At 49.5% G+C, this 21,565-nt stretch overlaps 1 protein-coding gene across 4 annotated transcripts in view; it reads left to right on the forward strand.

The window, feature by feature from the left end:
* Positions 1–1,514: 1,514 nt before the first annotated feature.
* Positions 1,515–21,565, forward strand: part of LOC146808631 (immunoglobulin superfamily member 1-like) — a 345,056-nt gene continuing 325,005 nt past the window's right edge. For 2 of the 4 annotated variants that reach the window (XR_014968019.1, XM_085623663.1), the window contains exon 1: positions 1,517–1,915. Coding sequence is in view for 1 of the 4 variants with exons in the window: in XM_085623664.1 (XP_085479790.1) it covers positions 1,903–1,915 (13 nt within the window). In the remaining 3 variants the exon portion in view is untranslated. Of the gene's footprint in view, positions 1,916–21,565 lie in introns of all 4 variants that reach the window. The other 2 variants (XM_085623664.1, XM_085623662.1) reach the window with 2 other exon arrangements.

Below are 21,565 nucleotides of genomic sequence, written 5' to 3' on the forward strand. Positions count from 1 at the left end.
CGAGACTCCATGTCACCAAGACACGAGACTTCATGTCACCAAGACACGAGACTCCATGTCACCAAGACACGAGACTCCATGTCACCAAGACACGAGACTCCATGTCACCAAGACACGAGACTCCACGTCACCAAGACACAAGACTCCATGTCACCAAGGCACAAGACTCCATGTCACCAAGACACGAGACTCCATGTCACCAAGACACGAGACTCCATACCACCAAGACACGAGACTCCATGTCACCAAGACACGAGACTCCATGTCACCAAGACACGAGACTCCATGTCACCAAGACACGAGACTCCATGTCACCAAGGCACGAGACTCCATGTCACCAAGACACGAGACTCCATGCCACCAAGACACGAGACTCCATGCCACCAAGACACGAGACTCCATGCCACCAAGACACGAGACTCCATGTCACCAAGACACGAGACTTCATGCCACCAAGACACGAGACTCCATGTAGACTCCATGAGACTCCATGTCACCAAGACCCGAGACTCCATGTCACCAAGGCACGAGACTCCATGTCACCAAGACACGAGACTCCATGTCACCAAGGCACGAGACTCCATGTCACCAAGACACGAGACTCCATGTCACCAAGACACGAGACTCCATGTCACCAAGACACGAGACTCCATACCACCAAGACACGAGACTCCATGAGACTCCATGTCACCAAGACACGAGACTCCATGTCACCAAGACACGAGACTTCATGTCACCAAGACACGAGACTCCATGTCACCAAGAAACGAGACTCCATGTCACCAAGACACGAGACTCCATGCCACCAAGGCACGAGACTCCATGCCACCAAGGCACGAGACTCCATGTCACCAAGACACGAGACTCCATGTCACCAAGACCCGAGACTCCATGTCACCAAGACACGAGACTCCATGTCACCAAGACACGAGACTCCATGTCACCAAGGCACGAGACTCCATGCCACCAAGGCACGAGACTCCATGTCACCAAGACACGAGACTCCATGTCACCAAGGGCCACTGGTTCACTCCAGGGCTTGTCTTTTACAAATCATTCTTTCGCGCGCGCTACAGCAATAATCAACGGGTGCAGCCAGGACTTCTGGATGGAAAAGGCTGTTAAATAAAAACTAAAGACAAAGTACTGTTTCTTTGACAAATTGCTGAGCTTACACCCGTCTTTGCAGCAGACAATGAACCCACTGAGCAGTTTCACAACTATTGTGTGTGCAGATGAAGAGAGTCTCAAAGATTTTTAAACCTCTGCGTAGAATGTCCTTTCTTTTACCCTGGAAACTGTTTTCATTGCTCCAGGAGATGAATATCTTTTTTGACTGGAAATGATTTTCTCACTTGAGAGAGATTGAGGCCCGGTTCTGTAACAGGAGCTGAGCCCCCCTCACAGCTGGACGCGTCCCCGGGCTATTCTCGCTCGTCCTGTGCGTCCTCTGAAGAGGCCCATCCTGTTTGGCTCCAAAGGATGCCTTGAGCCAGGAGAACAATGGCCGCGAGAGCCCTCCTGCTGGTCCTTGGCACCGGCCACGCCCCCGTGCCAGCCCACGGAACCAAGGCTCGCAGACCCTGCCCTGCAGAGGAGTCCAGAGCTGCAAACCTCGACCCCCCTCAAGCGGACCCAGAGGGACCCTGGTCCAGGCCGCCACTGCGCCCAGGCCAGCTCTCGGGAGGGACCCAGAGGGACCCTGGTCCAGGCCGCCACTGCGCCCAGGCCAGCTCTCGGGAGGGGCCCAGAGGGACCCTGGTCCAGGCCGCCACTGCGGAAGAGAAGCCCAGGCCAGCTCTCGGGAGGGCCCCAGAGCCGGTGCGAGTCCGAGGAGTCCCTACAGAAGCTGGGGGTCTCTGTGTGATGCTTCGCCCATGAGAGGACGCGTCCGGGAGGGACATGAGGTGTTCAGGTAATGGACGCTGCGAAGAGGTGACGTCTCATAGTGAGTACTCGAAATAAGGCATCCCGTTACATAACACAGCATAACATTTCCCAATGTTACCACATCTCCACAGCCTTTGTTTACTCCAGGTCCTCTGTGGTACAAACCGTACACCCCAACAGACTCTATTTATGCGGGAGACTCCCGAGTTAAAAAAAAAACAAGCATTGAAAATGCAATAGGTCTCGCCTTTGTTTAAGTTAAGGCCATTTGCTTGCTAATGGTACTGTATAGCAAAGCAAATGGCTTTAAATGGCTTTAACTTAATAAAAGGCGAGACCTATTGCATTTTCAATGCTTGTTCTCCTTGGGAGGCGCAGCTGGGTGTTTAATTAACAGAAGCTATTTCCGAAGAGTGGGAGACGGGCATCTCCTGGGCTTCCGTAGTTTACAGCGAAGGTTCAGTTACAAGTGGACAATTCTGATCTGATTGGTGAACTGGCGCAGCACAATCAGGGTGAAACAAGGCTCCCTACCAGAGAAGCGAGAAGGATAGCCGTGAGGATAGCTCACTCGGTCAGAGCTCCTGCTGCAGGGCCCGGAGAGAAGCCTGCGAGTCACTTGTTACCGTCTCATATTATAACTGAACGGGTTAATGTACCTGTTGTAGGTCACTGACGCTACAGATGTCAGCCTCATCCAGCCGCTGGTGGATGCTGGTTGTGTGGGGCCCACTCGTTCAGAACGAGCTTTCGAACCTAAAGCGCATTGCATGCTGGGGTTTAGAACCTGTCAAAGCTGGAGCCCACGAGCGAACACAGTGCAACCAATGATTGCCTATAAAGTGGGCTGATTGACGGGGGTCACAGAATAGAGGGAACTATGTCAGGGTAGGACACCCGGCATATTACTACCCGGCCCCAGAGATGTGCTTGAGATCCTCAAAACACAGTTTATCTTTTTTTTCTTTGTACTTCGTATCGGGACTTTGCGACTTTCAAAGTGTTTGCTTGAACATGTTAGGAAAGTCTCACTAGACGGATACATTAGCATGATTTTAGTAGCGCTATGAAGAAACAAATAATGTGGCAGCAGGCGCTATACAAAAACAAGCATTTGCAATGCAATAGGTCTCGCATTATTAAAGTTCGAGCTGTAGAGAGAGAGGTAGAGAGAGAGGTGGAGAGAGGTAGAGAGAGAGAGGTAGAGAGAGAGAGGTAGAGAGAGGTAGAGAGGGAGAGGTGGAGTGAGAGAAGTAGAGAGAGAGAGGTAGAGAGGTGTAGAGAGGTAGAGCGGTAGAGAGAGAGGTAGAGAGAGAGAGGTGTAGAGAGGTAGAGAGAGAGAGGTAGAGAGGCGTAGAGAGGTACAGAGAGAGGTAGAGGTAGAGAAGTAGAGGTAGAGAGAGGGCGAGAGGTAGAGAGAGAGGAAGAGAGAGATAGAGAGAGGTAGAGAGAGAGAGGTAGAGAGAGAGTGGTAGAGAGGTAGAGAGAGAGGCAGAGAGAGAGAGAGAGAGGTAGAGAGGTAGAGGGAGAGAGGTATCGAGAGAGGTAGAGAGAGGTAGATAGATAGAGAGAGAGAGAGAGGTAGGGAGAGGTAGAGAGAGGTAGAGAGAGGCAGAGAGAGAGAGGGAGAGAGGTAGACAGAGAGAAGTAGAGAGGTGGAGAGAGGTAGAGAGAGAGAGGTAGAGAGAGAGTGGTAGAGAGGTAGAGAGAGAGGCAGAGAGAGAGAGAGAGAGGTAGAGAGGTAGAGGGAGAGAGGTATCGAGAGAGGTAGAGAGAGGTAGATAGATAGAGAGAGAGAGAGAGAGAGGTAGGGAGAGGTAGAGAGAGGTAGAGAGAGGCAGAGAGAGAGAGGGAGAGAGGTAGAGAGAGAGAGGTAGAGAGGTAGAGAGAGAGGTAGAGAGAAGAAGAGAGTTAGAGAGTTAGAGAGAGGTAGAGAGGTAGTGAGGCAGAAAGATGTAGAGGTAGATAGATGTAGAGAGGTAGAGAGAGAGGTAGAGAGAGGTAGAGAGAGGTAGAGAAGTAGAGGTAGAGAGAGGGAGAGACGTAGAGAGAGGTAGAGAGGTAGAGAGAGATAGAGAGGTAGAGAAAGAAAGATAGAGAGAGGTAGAGAGAGAAGTAGAGAGAGAGAGGTAGAGATAGAGGTAGAGAGGTAGAGAGAGATAGAGAGGTAGAGAAAGAAAGATAGAGAGAGGTAGAGAGAGAGGTAGAGAGAGAGAGAGAGAGGTAGAGAGGTAGAGAGAGGTAGAGAGGTAGAGAGAGAGAGGTAGAGAAAGAAAGATAGAGAGAGGTAGAGAGAGAGAGGTAGAGAGAGAGAAGTAGAGAGAGTGGTAGAGAGAGAGAGGTATAGGGAGGTAGAGAGGGGTAGAGAGAGAGAGGTAGAGAGAGAGGTAGAGAGGGGTAGAGAGAGAGAGGTAGAGAGAGAGGTAGAGAGAGAGTTAGATAGAGAGAGGTGGAGAGAGGTAGAGAGAGAGAGGTGGAGAGAGAGTTAGATAGAGAGAGGTGTGTTAGCTAAAGTCTTGCAGACATTGACACCGATACTGAAACGGACAAGGATATTAGACCCCAGATCAGGAGTAGGAGAGGCAGTGGCAGGGGAATTGTAGGGGAGGCCAGGGAGAGCACGTGCTATCTCTAATCGTCCCCATATTGCCGTTTGATTACTCGCTGGCTTAGACCCGGGGTTCCTTTGGGACTATCATTTGCTGGGTTTGTCCCTTGGGATTTCTGTGGTAAAGGCGCCTCCAATTAAGAACAAACGTGATCTTCATTCCAGTGATCCAGCGGGACACCTCTCCAACTACTCCCGCAGCTGAGGGAATGCAACAGAGCCCATTGGCTGGGAATGTCTCTTACCACCCCATACATGTGAGACGGTTCTTCTGCACCCTTGTCTCAAGCTGGGTGCCATCCAACAGAGCCTCTGGGTAGGTATTATGCACGCTTTCACATTCAGAGAAGGAGCAGCTCGTCGTGCAGTCCCAGAACCTCCATCGTGCCACTTGCCGTCACTTGCCATCGGCTAACGAAACTGAGTAACTCGGAGGTGACTGCCACGGCATTCGTGATTTTAGCCGTATGCTCGTCAAACTCGTCTGCCTAGCTGATGAGCACTCGTAAACTTCCATCCACTGACACGGCTGCAGAAGCTTCTGCTTACACAACTTACCAGTTTACACAGAAATAAACAAATTCAGATCAATTGTCAGGAGCAGAAACACCCACAAATGAATAAAGAAAGATCTTGCCGCTTCACAACCTCATGGTGCCATGCATCACAAGAGCTGTGATAATGAACTTTTGATAACTAAAAAGGGCCTGGCATGCGCACACCAGTGCGTTACGTGCCGACGCGAGAGTAATGACGGAGGTTGCAGCTTATCTACTTTTCAGGCAAGACCATGACCTTCGGAGATTTTTCTTCTTTTGCCACTTTGCATTTGGCAATAAATATCACGGGGAGGCTGTCCCGACGTGCAGACTATGCTGCTCAAAGGGAGGCCATTCTGCCCCTTTGTCTCCTCAACAAGTGCGCGGGGGAACAAAAGCAGGCCTGTGCTCAGTGGCTGTGTCTGCTGCTGTCACAGCGGCGCGAGCTGCTGCCAGGACCAAGCTTCCGTGAGCAGGGTCAGCCGAAATCCATGTCTCCTTCATCCCCTTCCACAAGGACTCGGCTGTCTATCGCGGCCACTATCAATTACACACAACACCAAGCGCGTAATAGACACCAATAGGCCATGGGCGGAGCAATGCGCCCGCCTTTAGCTAATTGCGTGCAGTCTTAAATAAAAAGACGCCCGCAAAGGCCAATCGGGTAGCAGAAAAGGAAATGCACACGCACAAGCGTGTTCAATTCCTAAATCAGCTACCAAACCCCGTTTTTCCCTTACAAAATGTCTCGCGCTGCGCGAGAACTGCTCCACAGCGCAACGCTAGGCGCGAGACCTAAAAAGGCATTCTGATACACTGATTACTACGGTGCCAGCTTTAACCAGCGACACAAGGGAGGAGGGAGGGATGTTGGTGGAAATTAAAGCGGGACGGGGGAGGAGGGAAGGGGGTAAAGGAAGCAGAAACAGTCGGGAGGAGGCTGGGGTAAAACAACATAAGCACCGGAGCAGCAACGGCAGGAGTGAATTAGGGACTGCATAGACATGTAAAAAGGTAAATAACGTGCTTAGTGGAAGAAGCATAATTTTAAAAGGTTTGCGCCTCTGCAAAACATAATATAAATACAACAATATCTCAGCCGGATTCATTAAGACTGATTATATTTGTAAGTACAAGACATTACAATAAAGGAACAAAGGGCGAGAGACTTCAAAATATTTGTTAAATGTGCTCTTGGGCATCATATATTTTTAGAAGACCAAAAAAATATACACAACAGTTGTAACAGCACTGTTAGGCATGAATGCGAGGGCAACCCAAAAGAGAAGTGCACATCGTGCTCGTGACAGGAAGTGACGGCGCGAGTGACAACGTGAAAAAACACACTACAGCGCAAGGCGCAAGGAAACCGTAATGTACAATATATACAGGATAGAAAGGTTCACACAGTAATTGTTTCAGATAAATAGATTGTCATTTTCAATATTTTGGAGAACCAAAGTTCGAGGTGCGCCTGAGGCGTTTTGGCTGGTGGGCGAGGGTCGACGGCGTTTCGATCCTGTTAAGTTAGGATCATCATCAGGACCGGGTGGCCTATTTGATGAGTGCTGTATGGAAAAAGGGGAGTATCAGAGCGGCTGGGGAAAGAGAGACAGGGGGAGGAGCGGTAGAAATGAAAGCTGGAGGGAGGAGAAGTATGCCTACCTGAGGCACGTACGGTTCAGTGCTAGTGTAAGGAGGGGCTCGCTGTAGTAATCGAAGCGACTAGGCAGGGCGTCAGTAACGATCGTCCGGGCAATTTCTGAGGAGAGAGACGAGGCGCCGTAAGAGAAGGAGCTGGGATGGGGGGGAGAAAGAGGGGGTGGGGGGGTGTGAAGGGGGAAAAGGAAGGGGTGGGGGGCGGGAAGAAAGGAAAGGCAAAACCTAATCAGGAAAAGGCAGGAAAAAACTCACCGTCCAGAAGCGGAAAACGGGTGGAAAAAGAAGGAGCAAGTTGCAGGGACGAGGCCCTGATCAGCTGTTCCAGGGTTCGGAAAGATACCTATTCAAAGAGGGTAGCGGACAAGGTGATTAGTAAACCTCTGAATTAGAGCGGAGGATACCAATGAATCTGCAGTTTTGGGCGGTCGGGGCTTACCTTGAAGTGAAGTAGTAATTTCGATCTCCGAATAAATCCAACGATTGTGAATCACCGGGTCGCCACGAGCGTGTGCGAGATGCAGCTGGTGTCTAACAGGAGTACGTGGGACTGGCCATAAAGAAGGGAATGCGTGCGCTGAGGGTGATGACCAGGGGGGCCCTGATTGGTTCGCAATGGAGGGTGCGGGGCGTAACTAAGGATGCCGGATAGAGGTGTCGGCAAAGAAGGAAACAGAAGAGGTGCTCGAGAGCTTGAGTGAGGGAACGGCAGATATCCCGAAAAAGGATAGACTCGTAAAGATGGCAAAATTGTTACGTATAGGATGAGGGTGGGGTTTAGGCAATTTGTAAGATAAAACAACTAGGAGGAAAAATCTATTGAAAAGCTGTAAGCATGGCATGGTACACAATTATAAAGTGAGACAATTGACATTCATACACAGAAATAGCAGTATTATGAAACCATATGAAAATACGGGAATTCAATATGTAAAGTATCATATCAATACAGATAGTGTTGAAGCTCGCGGCTACGCGCACATCAGATGTACATTGGGGACTGAGAGTAGATGGGCAGATAATGAAGAAACCAGTGGAGGAAGGCACTGGAAGGGGGAAAAAAAGGAGGTGTGTGCGAGGCCAGTTGTTGGGGGGGGGGTGGCGGGGGAAAAAGGAAAGGGGAAAAAACTTCAGCACGTGGTTGATGAAGATGACAGGCATATCATAATCGAGCAAGGGTAAATTAGATCAGGATGAAAGGGTGTCAGGTTGGGAGTTGAATGGTGCTATTCCACTCATCAATAGTGTTCAGACCCTGGTTAACAGAATTGCAGCGTGTTATCCATTTGCACTCGCTTTTATTCAGTACAGATTGCAGATTGCCACCTCGAAGTGGAAGACGACATTTTATGTCAAGTTCATTGTGATTCAGCTCAAGATAGTGAGTTACCAGGGGGCTGTAATGATTTTACAATGTATCCTGCTTTTGTGTTGAATAATTATTTGCTTAACCATCTGTGTTGTCTGACCAATGTAGATAAGATTACAGGGGCATTCAATGGCGTAAATCACATTCTGGGAGCGACAGTTGGTGAATGTATTTAGGGTGTGTGATTTGTTGTTGTATCTGGACTCCTTGGTGTTGGAGGTAAGTTCACAGACGCTGCATGTCTGGCATTTGTGATGGCCGAGCACAGGTGGTAAACCCCAGGCGGCAGTGATGGTGTTGGATTTGATGGGGTTGGTGTGCCAGGTGATGGCATGAACTAGATGGTTGGATAAATTGTTCCCTCGTTGAAAGGAGAAGAGTGGTGGCTCTTGGAAGGATTTGTTAGTTCTCAGTAAAGTCCAGTTGTATGAGATGATTTTCTTCACTTGATTGCTGCAAGGGCTAAATTTAGATACAAATGGAATTCGAGAGTTTGTTTTTTTGGGTTGGGGTGTGAGTAAGAAGTCGCGATGTCAGTACCAAGCTCTTTTGCGTGCACGTGAGATCAGTCTTCGTGGATATCCTCTGGCAATCTATTTTTTTAGTAGGAACTCGGACTCCCTGAAGTAGTCCTTCCGCCACTTACAGTTCCTACGAATGCGCAGGAATTGGCCATATGGCAAACCGTCTTTGAGTCCACGCAAAACATAAACCATTGCTGTAGGTATTCACTAAATGTAGTACAAAGCCTTATTAACCATTTCCTATGGGATGTAAAGGGTCACGGAGCCCACAGCAGGGCCGGGAGACGAGGAAGGGGGTGTCCTGGAAACTGCTTCAGCCTGGGCTGAGACACACGTGAGGGGCTGCTAAGGCCCGCTGCGTGGAAATGGCAGGAAGACAGCAAAGTGCCAGAGAGGGGAGCAGAGGCTGTCAGCACAAGTGCCATCCATAAGGGTCATGGTAAATAAAGCAAATGGGGAGGAGCTATCTGTAATCCAGGAGCTAGGGCAGATTAAAGTGATTACTCATGTGAGCAGCTATTTAATGAAATTATAAAGATGCAAGTGTTTGTGATAATACATTTAAGATGAAGATGTTGAGGCTTACATCAAGAAGGATAAATAAACAAGTCTGAAGTGTGTTCTTCTGAAGCAGCATCTGCGTTTTTTAAGGAAACAAGGCAGGTTTTGTTTTTTAGCTAGCCGGCCTTGGTATTTTTTTTTATCCTTTTTTCCACCCAAAGAGCTTACATGTGGGGGGGGGGGGGGGGGGGGGAGGCGGAGAGCGAACACGAGTAGCCTGCTGGGAACTTGCCTCACATTGCTTTCTAGTGGCGTTTCTTGTACATGGACAGCTGTTTAAAAGGATGCTGGCTAGAGGAAAAGAACAGCCTCTACTCTTCCTGAGAAACACAACAGAAGCAGCAGTAAAAATAAGGCATGAGTATGAATCACTCCTGGGATGACTGGGAAACGGACGGGGCAGTTCTTCCTCTTGCGAGGTCCAGGACAGCGGGCAGGCCAGACAGTGAAGAGACAGACGCTGGACAATAAGTGCCCTCCAAACACACACCTCACACAGGAGTCACCTGTAGCATTCAGTGAGCTGTACAGGAATCATTGTGACCTGTGTGGAGTCTTCCACTGAGTTCCATGGTGTTCTTCAGTGACCTGAAGGGACTCCGCAATGAGCTGCACGGAGCCCTCCACTTAGTTACATGGTGTTCTTCAGTGAGCTGAAGGGACTCCGCAATGAGCTGTACAGAGCCCTCCACTGAGTTACATGGTGTTCTTCAGTGAGCTGAAGGGACTCCGCAATGAGCTGCACAGAGCCCTCCACTGAGTTACATGGTGTTCTTCAGTGACCTGAAGGGACTCCGCAATGAGCTGCACAGAGCCCTCCACTGAGTTACATGGTGTTCTTCAGTGAGCTGAAGGGACTCCGCAATGAGCTGCACGGAGCCATCCACTGAGTTACATGGTGTTCTTCAGTGAGCTGAAGGGACTCCGCAATGAGCTGCACGGAGCCCTCCACTGAGTTACATGGTGTTCTTCAGTGACCTGAAGGGACTCCGCAATGAGCTGCACAGAGCCCTCCCCTGAGTTACATGGTGTTCTTCAGTGACCTGAAGGGACTCCGCAATGAGCTGCACAGAGCCCTCCACTGAGTTACATGGTGTTCTTCAGTGACCTGAAGGGACTCCGCAATGAGCTGCACAGAGCCCTCCACTGAGTTACATGGTGTTCTTCAGTGACCTGAAGGGACTCCGCAATGAGCTGCACAGAGCCCTCCACTGAGTTACATGGTGTTCTTCAGTGACCTGAAGGGACTCCGCAATGAGCTGCACAGAGCCCTCCACTGAGTTAGATGGTGTTCTTCAGTGACCTGAAGGGACTCCGCAATGAGCTGCACAGAGCCCTCCACTGAGTTACATGGTGTTCTTCAGTGACCTGAAGGGACTCCGCAATGAGCTGCACGGAGCCCTCCCCTGAGTTACATGGTGTTCTTCAGTGACCTGAAGGGACTCCGCAATGAGCTGCGCCGAGCCCTCCACTGAGTTACATTGGTGTTCTTCAGTGACCTGAAGGGACTCCGCAATGAGCTGCGCAGAGCCCTCCACTGAGTTACATGGTGTTCTTCAGTGACCTGAAGGGACTCCGCAATGAGCTGCACAGAGCGCTCCACTGAGTTACATGGTGTTCTTCAGTGACCTGAAGGGACTCCGCAATGAGCTGCACAGAGCCCTCCCCTGAGTTACATGGTGTTCTTCAGTGAGCTGAAGGGACTCCGCAATGAGCTGCACAGAGCCCTCCACTGAGTTACATGGTGTTCTTCAGTGAGCTGAAGGGACTCCGCAATGAGCTGCGCAGAGCCCTCCACTGAGTTACATGGTGTTCTTCAGTGACCTGAAGGGACTCCGCAATGAGCTGCACAGAGCCCTCCACTGAGTTACATGGTGTTCTTCAGTGACCTGAAGGGACTCCGCAATGAGCTGCACGGAGCCCTCCACTGAGTTACATGGTGTTCTTCAGTGACCTGAAGGGACTCCGCAATGAGCTGCACGGAGCCCTCCACTGAGTTACATGGTGTTCTTCAGTGACCTGAAGGGACTCCGCAATGAGCTGCACAGAGCCCTCCACTGAGTTACATGGTGTTCTTCAGTGAGCTGAAGGGACTCCGCAATGAGCTGCACGGAGCCCTCCACTGAGTTACATGGTGTTCTTCAGTGACCTGAAGGGACTCCGCAATGAGCTGCACAGAGCCCTCCACTGAGTTACATGGTGTTCTTCAGTGAGCTGAAGGGACTCCGCAATGAGCTGCACGGAGCCCTCCACTTAGTTACATGGTGTTCTTCAGTGAGCTGAAGGGACTCCGCAATGAGCTGCACAGAGCCCTCCACTGAGTTACATGGTGTTCTTCAGTGACCTGAAGGGACTCCGCAATGAGCTGCACAGAGCCCTCCACTGAGTTACATGGTGTTCTTCAGTGACCTGAAGGGACTCCGCAATGAGCTGCACAGAGCCCTCCACTGAGTTACATGGTGTTCTTCAGTGACCTGAAGGGACTCCGCAATGAGCTGCACGGAGCCCTCCCCTGAGTTACATGGTGTTCTTCAGTGAGCTGAAGGGACTCCGCAATGAGCTGCGCGGAGCCCTCCACTGAGTTACATGGTGTTCTTCAGTGACCTGAAGGGACTCCGCAATGAGCTGCGCAGAGCCCTCCACTGAGTTACATTGGTGTTCTTCAGTGACCTGAAGGGACTCCGCAATGAGCTGCGCAGAGCCCTCCACTGAGTTACATGGTGTTCTTCAGTGAGCTGAAGGGACTCCGCAATGAGCTGCACGGAGCCCTCCACTGAGTTACATGGTGTTCTTCAGTGACCTGAAGGGACTCCGCAATGAGCTGCACAGAGCCCTCCACTGAGTTACATGGTGTTCTTCAGTGAGCTGAAGGGACTCCGCAATGAGCTGCACAGAGCCCTCCACTGAGTTACATGGTGTTCTTCAGTGAGCTGAAGGGACTCCGCAATGAGCTGCACGGAGCCCTCCACTGAGTTACATGGTGTTCTTCAGTGACCTGAAGGGACTCCGCAATGAGCTGCACAGAGCCCTCCCCTGAGTTACATGGTGTTCTTCAGTGACCTGAAGGGACTCCGCAATGAGCTGCACAGAGCCCTCCACTGAGTTACATGGTGTTCTTCAGTGACCTGAAGGGACTCCGCAATGAGCTGCACAGAGCCCTCCACTGAGTTACATGGTGTTCTTCAGTGAGCTGAAGGGACTCCGCAATGAGCTGCACGGAGCCCTCCACTGAGTTACATGGTGTTCTTCAGTGACCTGAAGGGACTCCGCAATGAGCTGCACAGAGCCCTCCACTGAGTTACATGGTGTTCTTCAGTGAGCTGAAGGGACTCCGCAATGAGCTGCACGGAGCCCTCCACTGAGTTACATGGTGTTCTTCAGTGAGCTGAAGGGACTCCGCAATGAGCTGCACAGAGCCCTCCACTGAGTTACATGGTGTTCTTCAGTGACCTGAAGGGACTCCGCAATGAGCTGCACAGAGCCCTCCACTGAGTTACATGGTGTTCTTCAGTGACCTGAAGGGACTCCGCAATGAGCTGCACAGAGCCCTCCACTGAGTTACATGGTGTTCTTCAGTGACCTGAAGGGACTCCGCAATGAGCTGCACGGAGCCCTCCCCTGAGTTACATGGTGTTCTTCAGTGAGCTGAAGGGACTCCGCAATGAGCTGCACAGAGCCCTCCACTGAGTTACATGGTGTTCTTCAGTGAGCTGAAGGGACTCCGCAATGAGCTGCGCAGAGCCCTCCACTGAGTTACATGGTGTTCTTCAGTGACCTGAAGGGACTCCGCAATGAGCTGCACAGAGCCCTCCACTGAGTTACATGGTGTTCTTCAGTGACCTGAAGGGACTCCGCAATGAGCTGCACAGAGCCCTCCACTGAGTTACATGGTGTTCTTCAGTGAGCTGAAGGGACTCCGCAATGAGCTGCACGGAGCCCTCCACTGAGTTACATGGTGTTCTTCAGTGACCTGAAGGGACTCCGCAATGAGCTGCACAGAGCCCTCCACTGAGTTACATGGTGTTCTTCAGTGAGCTGAAGGGACTCCGCAATGAGCTGCACGGAGCCCTCCACTGAGTTACATGGTGTTCTTCAGTGACCTGAAGGGACTCCGCAATGAGCTGCACAGAGCCCTCCACTGAGTTACATGGTGTTCTTCAGTGAGCTGAAGGGACTCCGCAATGAGCTGCACGGAGCCCTCCACTTAGTTACATGGTGTTCTTCAGTGAGCTGAAGGGACTCCGCAATGAGCTGCACAGAGCCCTCCACTGAGTTACATGGTGTTCTTCAGTGACCTGAAGGGACTCCGCAATGAGCTGCACAGAGCCCTCCACTGAGTTACATGGTGTTCTTCAGTGACCTGAAGGGACTCCGCAATGAGCTGCACAGAGCCCTCCACTGAGTTACATGGTGTTCTTCAGTGACCTGAAGGGACTCCGCAATGAGCTGCACGGAGCCCTCCCCTGAGTTACATGGTGTTCTTCAGTGAGCTGAAGGGACTCCGCAATGAGCTGCGCGGAGCCCTCCACTGAGTTACATGGTGTTCTTCAGTGACCTGAAGGGACTCCGCAATGAGCTGCGCAGAGCCCTCCACTGAGTTACATTGGTGTTCTTCAGTGACCTGAAGGGACTCCGCAATGAGCTGCGCAGAGCCCTCCACTGAGTTACATGGTGTTCTTCAGTGAGCTGAAGGGACTCCGCAATGAGCTGCACGGAGCCCTCCACTGAGTTACATGGTGTTCTTCAGTGACCTGAAGGGACTCCGCATTGAGCTGCACAGAGCCCTCCACTGAGTTACATGGTGTTCTTCAGTGAGCTGAAGGGACTCCGCAATGAGCTGCACAGAGCCCTCCACTGAGTTACATGGTGTTCTTCAGTGAGCTGAAGGGACTCCGCAATGAGCTGCACGGAGCCCTCCACTGAGTTACATGGTGTTCTTCAGTGACCTGAAGGGACTCCGCAATGAGCTGCACAGAGCCCTCCCCTGAGTTACATGGTGTTCTTCAGTGACCTGAAGGGACTCCGCAATGAGCTGCACAGAGCCCTCCACTGAGTTACATGGTGTTCTTCAGTGACCTGAAGGGACTCCGCAATGAGCTGCACAGAGCCCTCCACTGAGTTACATGGTGTTCTTCAGTGAGCTGAAGGGACTCCGCAATGAGCTGCACGGAGCCCTCCACTGAGTTACATGGTGTTCTTCAGTGACCTGAAGGGACTCCGCAATGAGCTGCACAGAGCCCTCCACTGAGTTACATGGTGTTCTTCAGTGAGCTGAAGGGACTCCGCAATGAGCTGCACGGAGCCCTCCACTGAGTTACATGGTGTTCTTCAGTGAGCTGAAGGGACTCCGCAATGAGCTGCACAGAGCCCTCCACTGAGTTACATGGTGTTCTTCAGTGACCTGAAGGGACTCCGCAATGAGCTGCACAGAGCCCTCCACTGAGTTACATGGTGTTCTTCAGTGACCTGAAGGGACTCCGCAATGAGCTGCACAGAGCCCTCCACTGAGTTACATGGTGTTCTTCAGTGACCTGAAGGGACTCCGCAATGAGCTGCACGGAGCCCTCCCCTGAGTTACATGGTGTTCTTCAGTGAGCTGAAGGGACTCCGCAATGAGCTGCGCGGAGCCCTCCACTGAGTTACATGGTGTTCTTCAGTGACCTGAAGGGACTCCGCAATGAGCTGCGCAGAGCCCTCCACTGAGTTACATTGGTGTTCTTCAGTGACCTGAAGGGACTCCGCAATAAGCTGCGCAGAGCCCTCCACTGAGTTACATGGTGTTCTTCAGTGAGCTGAAGGGACTCCGCAATGAGCTGCACGGAGCCCTCCACTGAGTTACATGGTGTTCTTCAGTGACCTGAAGGGACTCCGCAATGAGCTGCACAGAGCCCTCCACTGAGTTACATGGTGTTCTTCAGTGAGCTGAAGGGACTCCGCAATGAGCTGCACAGAGCCCTCCACTGAGTTACATGGTGTTCTTCAGTGAGCTGAAGGGACTCCGCAATGAGCTGCACGGAGCCCTCCACTGAGTTACATGGTGTTCTTCAGTGACCTGAAGGGACTCCGCAATGAGCTGCACAGAGCCCTCCCCTGAGTTACATGGTGTTCTTCAGTGACCTGAAGGGACTCCGCAATGAGCTGCACAGAGCCCTCCACTGAGTTACATGGTGTTCTTCAGTGACCTGAAGGGAGTCCGCAATGAGCTGCACAGAGCCCTCCACTGAGTTACATGGTGTTCTTCAGTGAGCTGAAGGGACTCCGCAATGAGCTGCACGGAGCCCTCCACTGAGTTACATGGTGTTCTTCAGTGACCTGAAGGGACTCCGCAATGAGCTGCACAGAGCCCTCCACTGAGTTACATGGTGTTCTTCAGTGAGCTGAAGGGACTCCGCAATGAGCTGCACGGAGCCCTCCACTGAGTTACATGGTGTTCTTCAGTGAGCTGAAGGGACTCCGCAATGAGCTGCACAGAGCCCTCCACTGAGTTACATGGTGTTCTTCAGTGACCTGAAGGGACTCCGCAATGAGCTGCACAGAGCCCTCCACTGAGTTACATGGTGTTCTTCAGTGACCTGAAGGGACTCCGCAATGAGCTGCACAGAGCCCTCCACTGAGTTACATGGTGTTCTTCAGTGACCTGAAGGGACTCCGCAATGAGCTGCACGGAGCCCTCCCCTGAGTTACATGGTGTTCTTCAGTGAGCTGAAGGGACTCCGCAATGAGCTGCGCGGAGCCCTCCACTGAGTTACATGGTGTTCTTCAGTGACCTGAAGGGACTCCGCAATGAGCTGCGCAGAGCCCTCCACTGAGTTACATTGGTGTTCTTCAGTGACCTGAAGGGACTCCGCACCTCGAAGTGGAAGACGACATTTTATGTCAAGTTCATTGTGATTCAGCTCAAGATAGTGAGTTACCAGGGGGCTGTAATGATTTTACAATGTATCCTGCTTTTGTGTTGAATAATTATTTGCTTAACCATCTGTGTTGTCTGACCAATGTAGATAAGATTACAGGGGCATTCAATGGCGTAAATCACATTCTGGGAGCGACAGTTGGTGAATGTATTTAGGGTGTGTGATTTGTTGTTGTATCTGGACTCCTTGGTGTTGGAGGTAAGTTCACAGACGCTGCATGTCTGGCATTTGTGATGGCCGAGCACAGGTGGTAAACCCCAGGCGGCAGTGATGGTGTTGGATTTGATGGGGTTGGTGTGCCAGGTGATGGCATGAACTAGATGGTTGGATAAATTGTTCCCTCGTTGAAAGGAGAAGAGTGGTGGCTCTTGGAAGGATTTGTTAGTTCTCAGTAAAGTCCAGTTGTATGAGATGATTTTCTTCACTTGATTGCTGCAAGGGCTAAATTTAGATACAAATGGAATTCGAGAGTTTGTTTTTTTGGGTTGGGGTGTGAGTAAGAAGTCGCGATGTCAGTACCAAGCTCTTTTGCGTGCACGTGAGATCAGTCTTCGTGGATATCCTCTGGCAATCTATTTTTTTAGTAGGAACTCGGACTCCCTGAAGTAGTCCTTCCGCCACTTACAGTTCCTACGAATGCGCAGGAATTGGCCATATGGCAAACCGTCTTTGAGTCCACGCAAAACATAAACCATTGCTGTAGGTATTCACTAAATGTAGTACAAAGCCTTATTAACCATTTCCTATGGGATGTAAAGGGTCACGGAGCCCACAGCAGGGCCGGGAGACGAGGAGGGGGGTGTCCTGGAAACTGCTTCAGCCTGGGCTGAGACACACGTGAGGGGCTGCTAAGGCCCGCTGCGTGGAAATGGCAGGAAGACAGCAAAGTGCCAGAGAGGGGAGCAGAGGCTGTCAGCACAAGTGCCATCCATAAGGGTCATGGTAAATAAAGCAAATGGGGAGGAGCTATCTGTAATCCAGGAGCTAGGGCAGATTAAAGTGATTACTCATGTGAGCAGCTATTTAATGAAATTATAAAGATGCAAGTGTTTGTGATAATACATTTAAGATGAAGATGTTGAGGCTTACATCAAGAAGGATAAATAAACAAGTCTGAAGTGTGTTCTTCTGAAGCAGCATCTGCGTTTTTTAAGGAAACAAGGCAGGTTTTGTTTTTTAGCTAGCCGGCCTTGGTATTTTTTTTTATCCTTTTTTCCACCCAAAGAGCTTACATGTGGGGGGGGGGGGGGGGGGGAGGCGGAGAGCGAACACGAGTAGCCTGCTGGGAACTTGCCTCACATTGCTTTCTAGTGGCGTTTCTTGTACATGGACAGCTGTTTAAAAGGATGCTGGCTAGAGGAAAAGAACAGCCTCTACTCTTCCTGAGAAACACAACAGAAGCAGCAGTAAAAATAAGGCATGAGTATGAATCACTCCTGGGATGACTGGGAAACGGACGGGGCAGTTCTTCCTCTTGCGAGGTCCAGGACAGCGGGCAGGCCAGACAGTGAAGAGACAGACGCTGGACAATAAGTGCCCTCCAAACACACACCTCACACAGGAGTCACCTGTAGCATTCAGTGAGCTGTACAGGAATCATTGTGACCTGTGTGGAGTCCTCCACTGAGTTCCATGGTGTTCTTCAGTGACCTGAAGGGACTCCGCAATGAGCTGCACAGAGCCCTCCACTGAGTTACATGGTGTTCTTCAGTGACCTGAAGGGACTCACAGGAGTCACCTGTAGCATTCAGTGAGCTGTACAGGAATCATTGTGACCTGTGTGGAGTCCTCCACTGAGTTCCATGGTGTTCTTCAGTGACCTGAAGGGACTCCGCAATGAGCTGCACAGAGCCCTCCACTGAGTTACATGGTGTTCTTCAGTGAGCTGCACGGACAAGACAACTCGGATGAGCTTCACGGAGTGCTCCACTGAGTTACATTGGTGTTCTTCAGTGAGCTGCACAGAGACCTTCAATGAGTTACATAAATGGTGTACCCTGCTGTGCAGTTCGTCATTAGCACTACAAGGAGGCATACTGTGGAGGAATATGGCGCCGCGCCAGCACCGCGAGCTTCCTGACACCCACGCACTGATGAGCGCAATGATGAAAAGACAAAGTCTTCATGAGGTAAGGAAAACTCTTTATTCTCGGTCTCCTCTTTCCACCAACAGTCAGGAACTCCTCACCTGAACATTCTAAGGTAGCCTCCAGGGACAGCAGAATATACCATATGACATAGCAGGGGAGGGGGGGAGGGAATGTACCATTATAAATAATAAGGAAGGAGTAGGAAATAACACATTAAATAAATACATAAGTTAACACGTTGTAACACATCTTCCCCCTACATAATGAAAGAGGAAATACGAATAAAGTAAAGAAAGTTATTTGGACATGACATAGTGTTTTTGCCAACTGGGTGCTTTGCATGTTCTCTGCATCATAGGTATGTGTGGAGCCTGATTGTGAGGTTCAGTGCTGGAACTGAGATTGGATGGCTCACTACGTATGGGTTGAGATTTAGTCAATCTGTCCATGCTCCACATTTGATCATTATCCAATATGGCAGTATTACTTTTGATCGCTGTGATTTGCATTGGCTTGGAAAATTTAGACCGGCGGAGAGAAGGAGCTCCGTGAGGCTTTGGGTGATTCGCATTACAGCTGAGTGCGGAACCACTGCGAGGACTCACTTAAGGAGCCCGCGTAAGACCTATTGGAGCGAGCTGGTACGCGAGGCCATGGCTCACTAAGGTCCCCGAAGAAATAACTTTAACAGTGTCCCTTGTATGTGCCAAGCGACTGGAGCTGCCCTGACAAAATCGCCATAAAAATATTGGGCGATGAAACATGTTGGCACTTCATAACGGTATGCATATTAAGCAACCTTTTTAATTGTTGATTTAGGTGCACATCGAAGGAAGAATAAAGTTTGAACCTATTGAGGTTGCATCCTCTTCAACCTTTTATCTTCACTATTCAGTCGCTCTTGGTATGTGATTTCTTCACCACGTACCGTCACAGCTTTGGTTTATTTTTGGACACTTTCTTTATTACTTTTTGGAGCGTGATGGCAACCAATGATGATAAGAGTGGGCAGAGGTGATGAGTACCAATCAGCAGGCTCAATTGGTGGTGCGCACGTGAGGTGCCATCTCGTCCCTTTCACATTTTTTTCATATTTTTTTCATATTTCTTCTTTTTTTCATATTTTTTTCATATTTCTTCTTTTATTTGTATTAGAGAAAACACCCGGTGTAGTCTACGTGTGTTCATGCACCTTGATGTTTGTCAAGGGGATTGCCAGAGGTAAAACTCTTATTTTTAAATTGAAGGTGGCTAGCTTAGTTGGTGACTACCCTTTTAAAAACATGGGGAGTATCATATACCTAAAGTAATAGGATTTGAACTACAGCTAACAAGAAATTACCTTACCTTATAAGTCCTAGGCCTATGTTGATAGATATTGGAAAATTTAGAGTCAGGATTGCTAACTCTGGGGTTTTTAACACACACCCAGTCTCCAACCCTCCATTGTGGGATTTTGGTTCCATGCTTGATGTCGTACTGAGTTTTGTACTTGTTTTGGTGTGTGTCTATTTTGTCTTTAGAGGCCTGAATGTCATGTGTGATGCTTTTTCCACCTCCCAACCAGTTAGGAAAGAATTTGGTGCATGGTTTCCTTCCTTTCAAGGCAGAAAAAGGGGAGATTCCTGTAACTTGGCTGGGGGTGATGTGGTAAGCCCATAACATCTCTTGTATTGACTGTTCTATAGGAATTCTGTTACTACTAGCTAATTGTACACAGCCCTTGATCATACGGTTCATTCTTCTACCAGGCCGTTGGCCCTGGGACAGTAGAGGGATGTTTTCAAATGAGTTATATTCAATTTATTAAGAAACTCCGTCATGGTGTGAGAGGTAAACTGGACCCCATTGTCCGTGATTATGGAGGATAGGATGCCTTCCAGGACGAATGCATCCCTGAGAAATTGAATGACAGTCGGTAGTGATTTGGTTGACCAACTTCACTACAGTCCAGTGTGAATTGTAGTCTATTAGGACTAGAGCAAATCGTTTTATTATTCCTCTGTATTTGAAAGGACCAATTATGTCAGGGCCAATTTCTCCCATGGTTTATCAGGTACAGAAACAGGGGAGATGGGTGCTTTCCTAGTTATTCTAGATTTGTCACTACTGGCGCAGGTTAAACAGTTCTTTACCTTTTCTTCCACCATTGAGTCCATTCTGGGGAACCAGTAGCGTTCACGCAGTCTAGCTTTGGTTAAACTACTGCCAAGGTGACCCACATGTACGAGATCAATAATTTTGCATCTAAGTGGTTCAGGTGGTATTATTTTGTCATTTCTAAACAGAATTCCCTGTTCAATATTGATTTCACGACGAACCCCACTGAATTTCTTGGTTTCTTCATTCATTAAATCAGAGGAAGTGGGCCAACCCTGTACTGTGTAAGATACAAGTTGTGTCATAGTGGTGTCTTTACTCATGCTATCTAACCATTCTTGTTGTGGTGAGATTGAGTTGCAGAATGGGGTATTCAGGAGTGTCAAATTGTTCTTCTTTATCTAGCGGACTCCTTGAAAGGAAGTCCGCTGCAGAATTTTGGATGTCCGTAAACATATTCAACTTTAAAGCAGAAACCCTCTAACCCTAGTATCCACTTGGCTATGCGGGGAGTGTTGCAAGAGTTATTTTTGGGATTGAACATGAAAATTAGAGGTTTGTGGTCCGTGTGTATACAAAATTGAATGCCCCAAAGAAAGAATTTAAAATGTTTTACACCCCAGAAACAGGCTAAGGCTTCCCTTTCGACTACAGAGTAGTTCACTTCTGCATTTGTAAGAGTACGTGAGGCAAAAGCAACAATTCTGTCTTTACCATTAATGACTGGGGAGAGGGTAGCCCCTAAGCCCTTGTTGCTTGCATCTGTCGTAAGGATAGTCTTACGGTTGTGTTCAAAATTGCATAAGTATGGAGCTGAGAGGTTAGCATCTTTTACTTTTAAAAATGATGTTTGCTGTTCCCCTGACCATTGAAAGTGAGTGTGATTCTTTGTGAGTTCTCTGAGGTTGGAAGTTAAATCAGCAAAATGGTAGACATACTTTGCCATAAACTCTGCAAGACCTAAAAATGATTTCAGTTCATCTTTGTTGGTAGGTGCTGGAGCATCTCTCACTGCTTCTAGTAAACAGTATTTTGGTTTAAATCCTTCTTTTGAAATGCAGTGCCCTAAGTACTCCACAGCTTCCACACCCAATTGGCACTTTTCTTTCTTTAAAGTAAGCCCTGCATTTTTGAATCTGGAAAGATCCTGCTTTAGGATTTTATTGTGTTCGTCAACGTTAGCACCATAAATCAATACATCATCTTGAAAGCATAATGTCTTGGGAACGTTATCCAAGACATGTTGCATACTGCCGCCTCAGAGGCCAATCTGAAAGGCATGCAACGGAACATGAATGTACCCATAGGTGT

The sequence above is a fragment of the Triturus cristatus genome, chromosome 8, assembly GCF_964204655.1.
Source record: "Triturus cristatus chromosome 8, aTriCri1.1, whole genome shotgun sequence".
Classification (NCBI taxonomy): domain Eukaryota; kingdom Metazoa; phylum Chordata; class Amphibia; order Caudata; family Salamandridae; genus Triturus; species Triturus cristatus.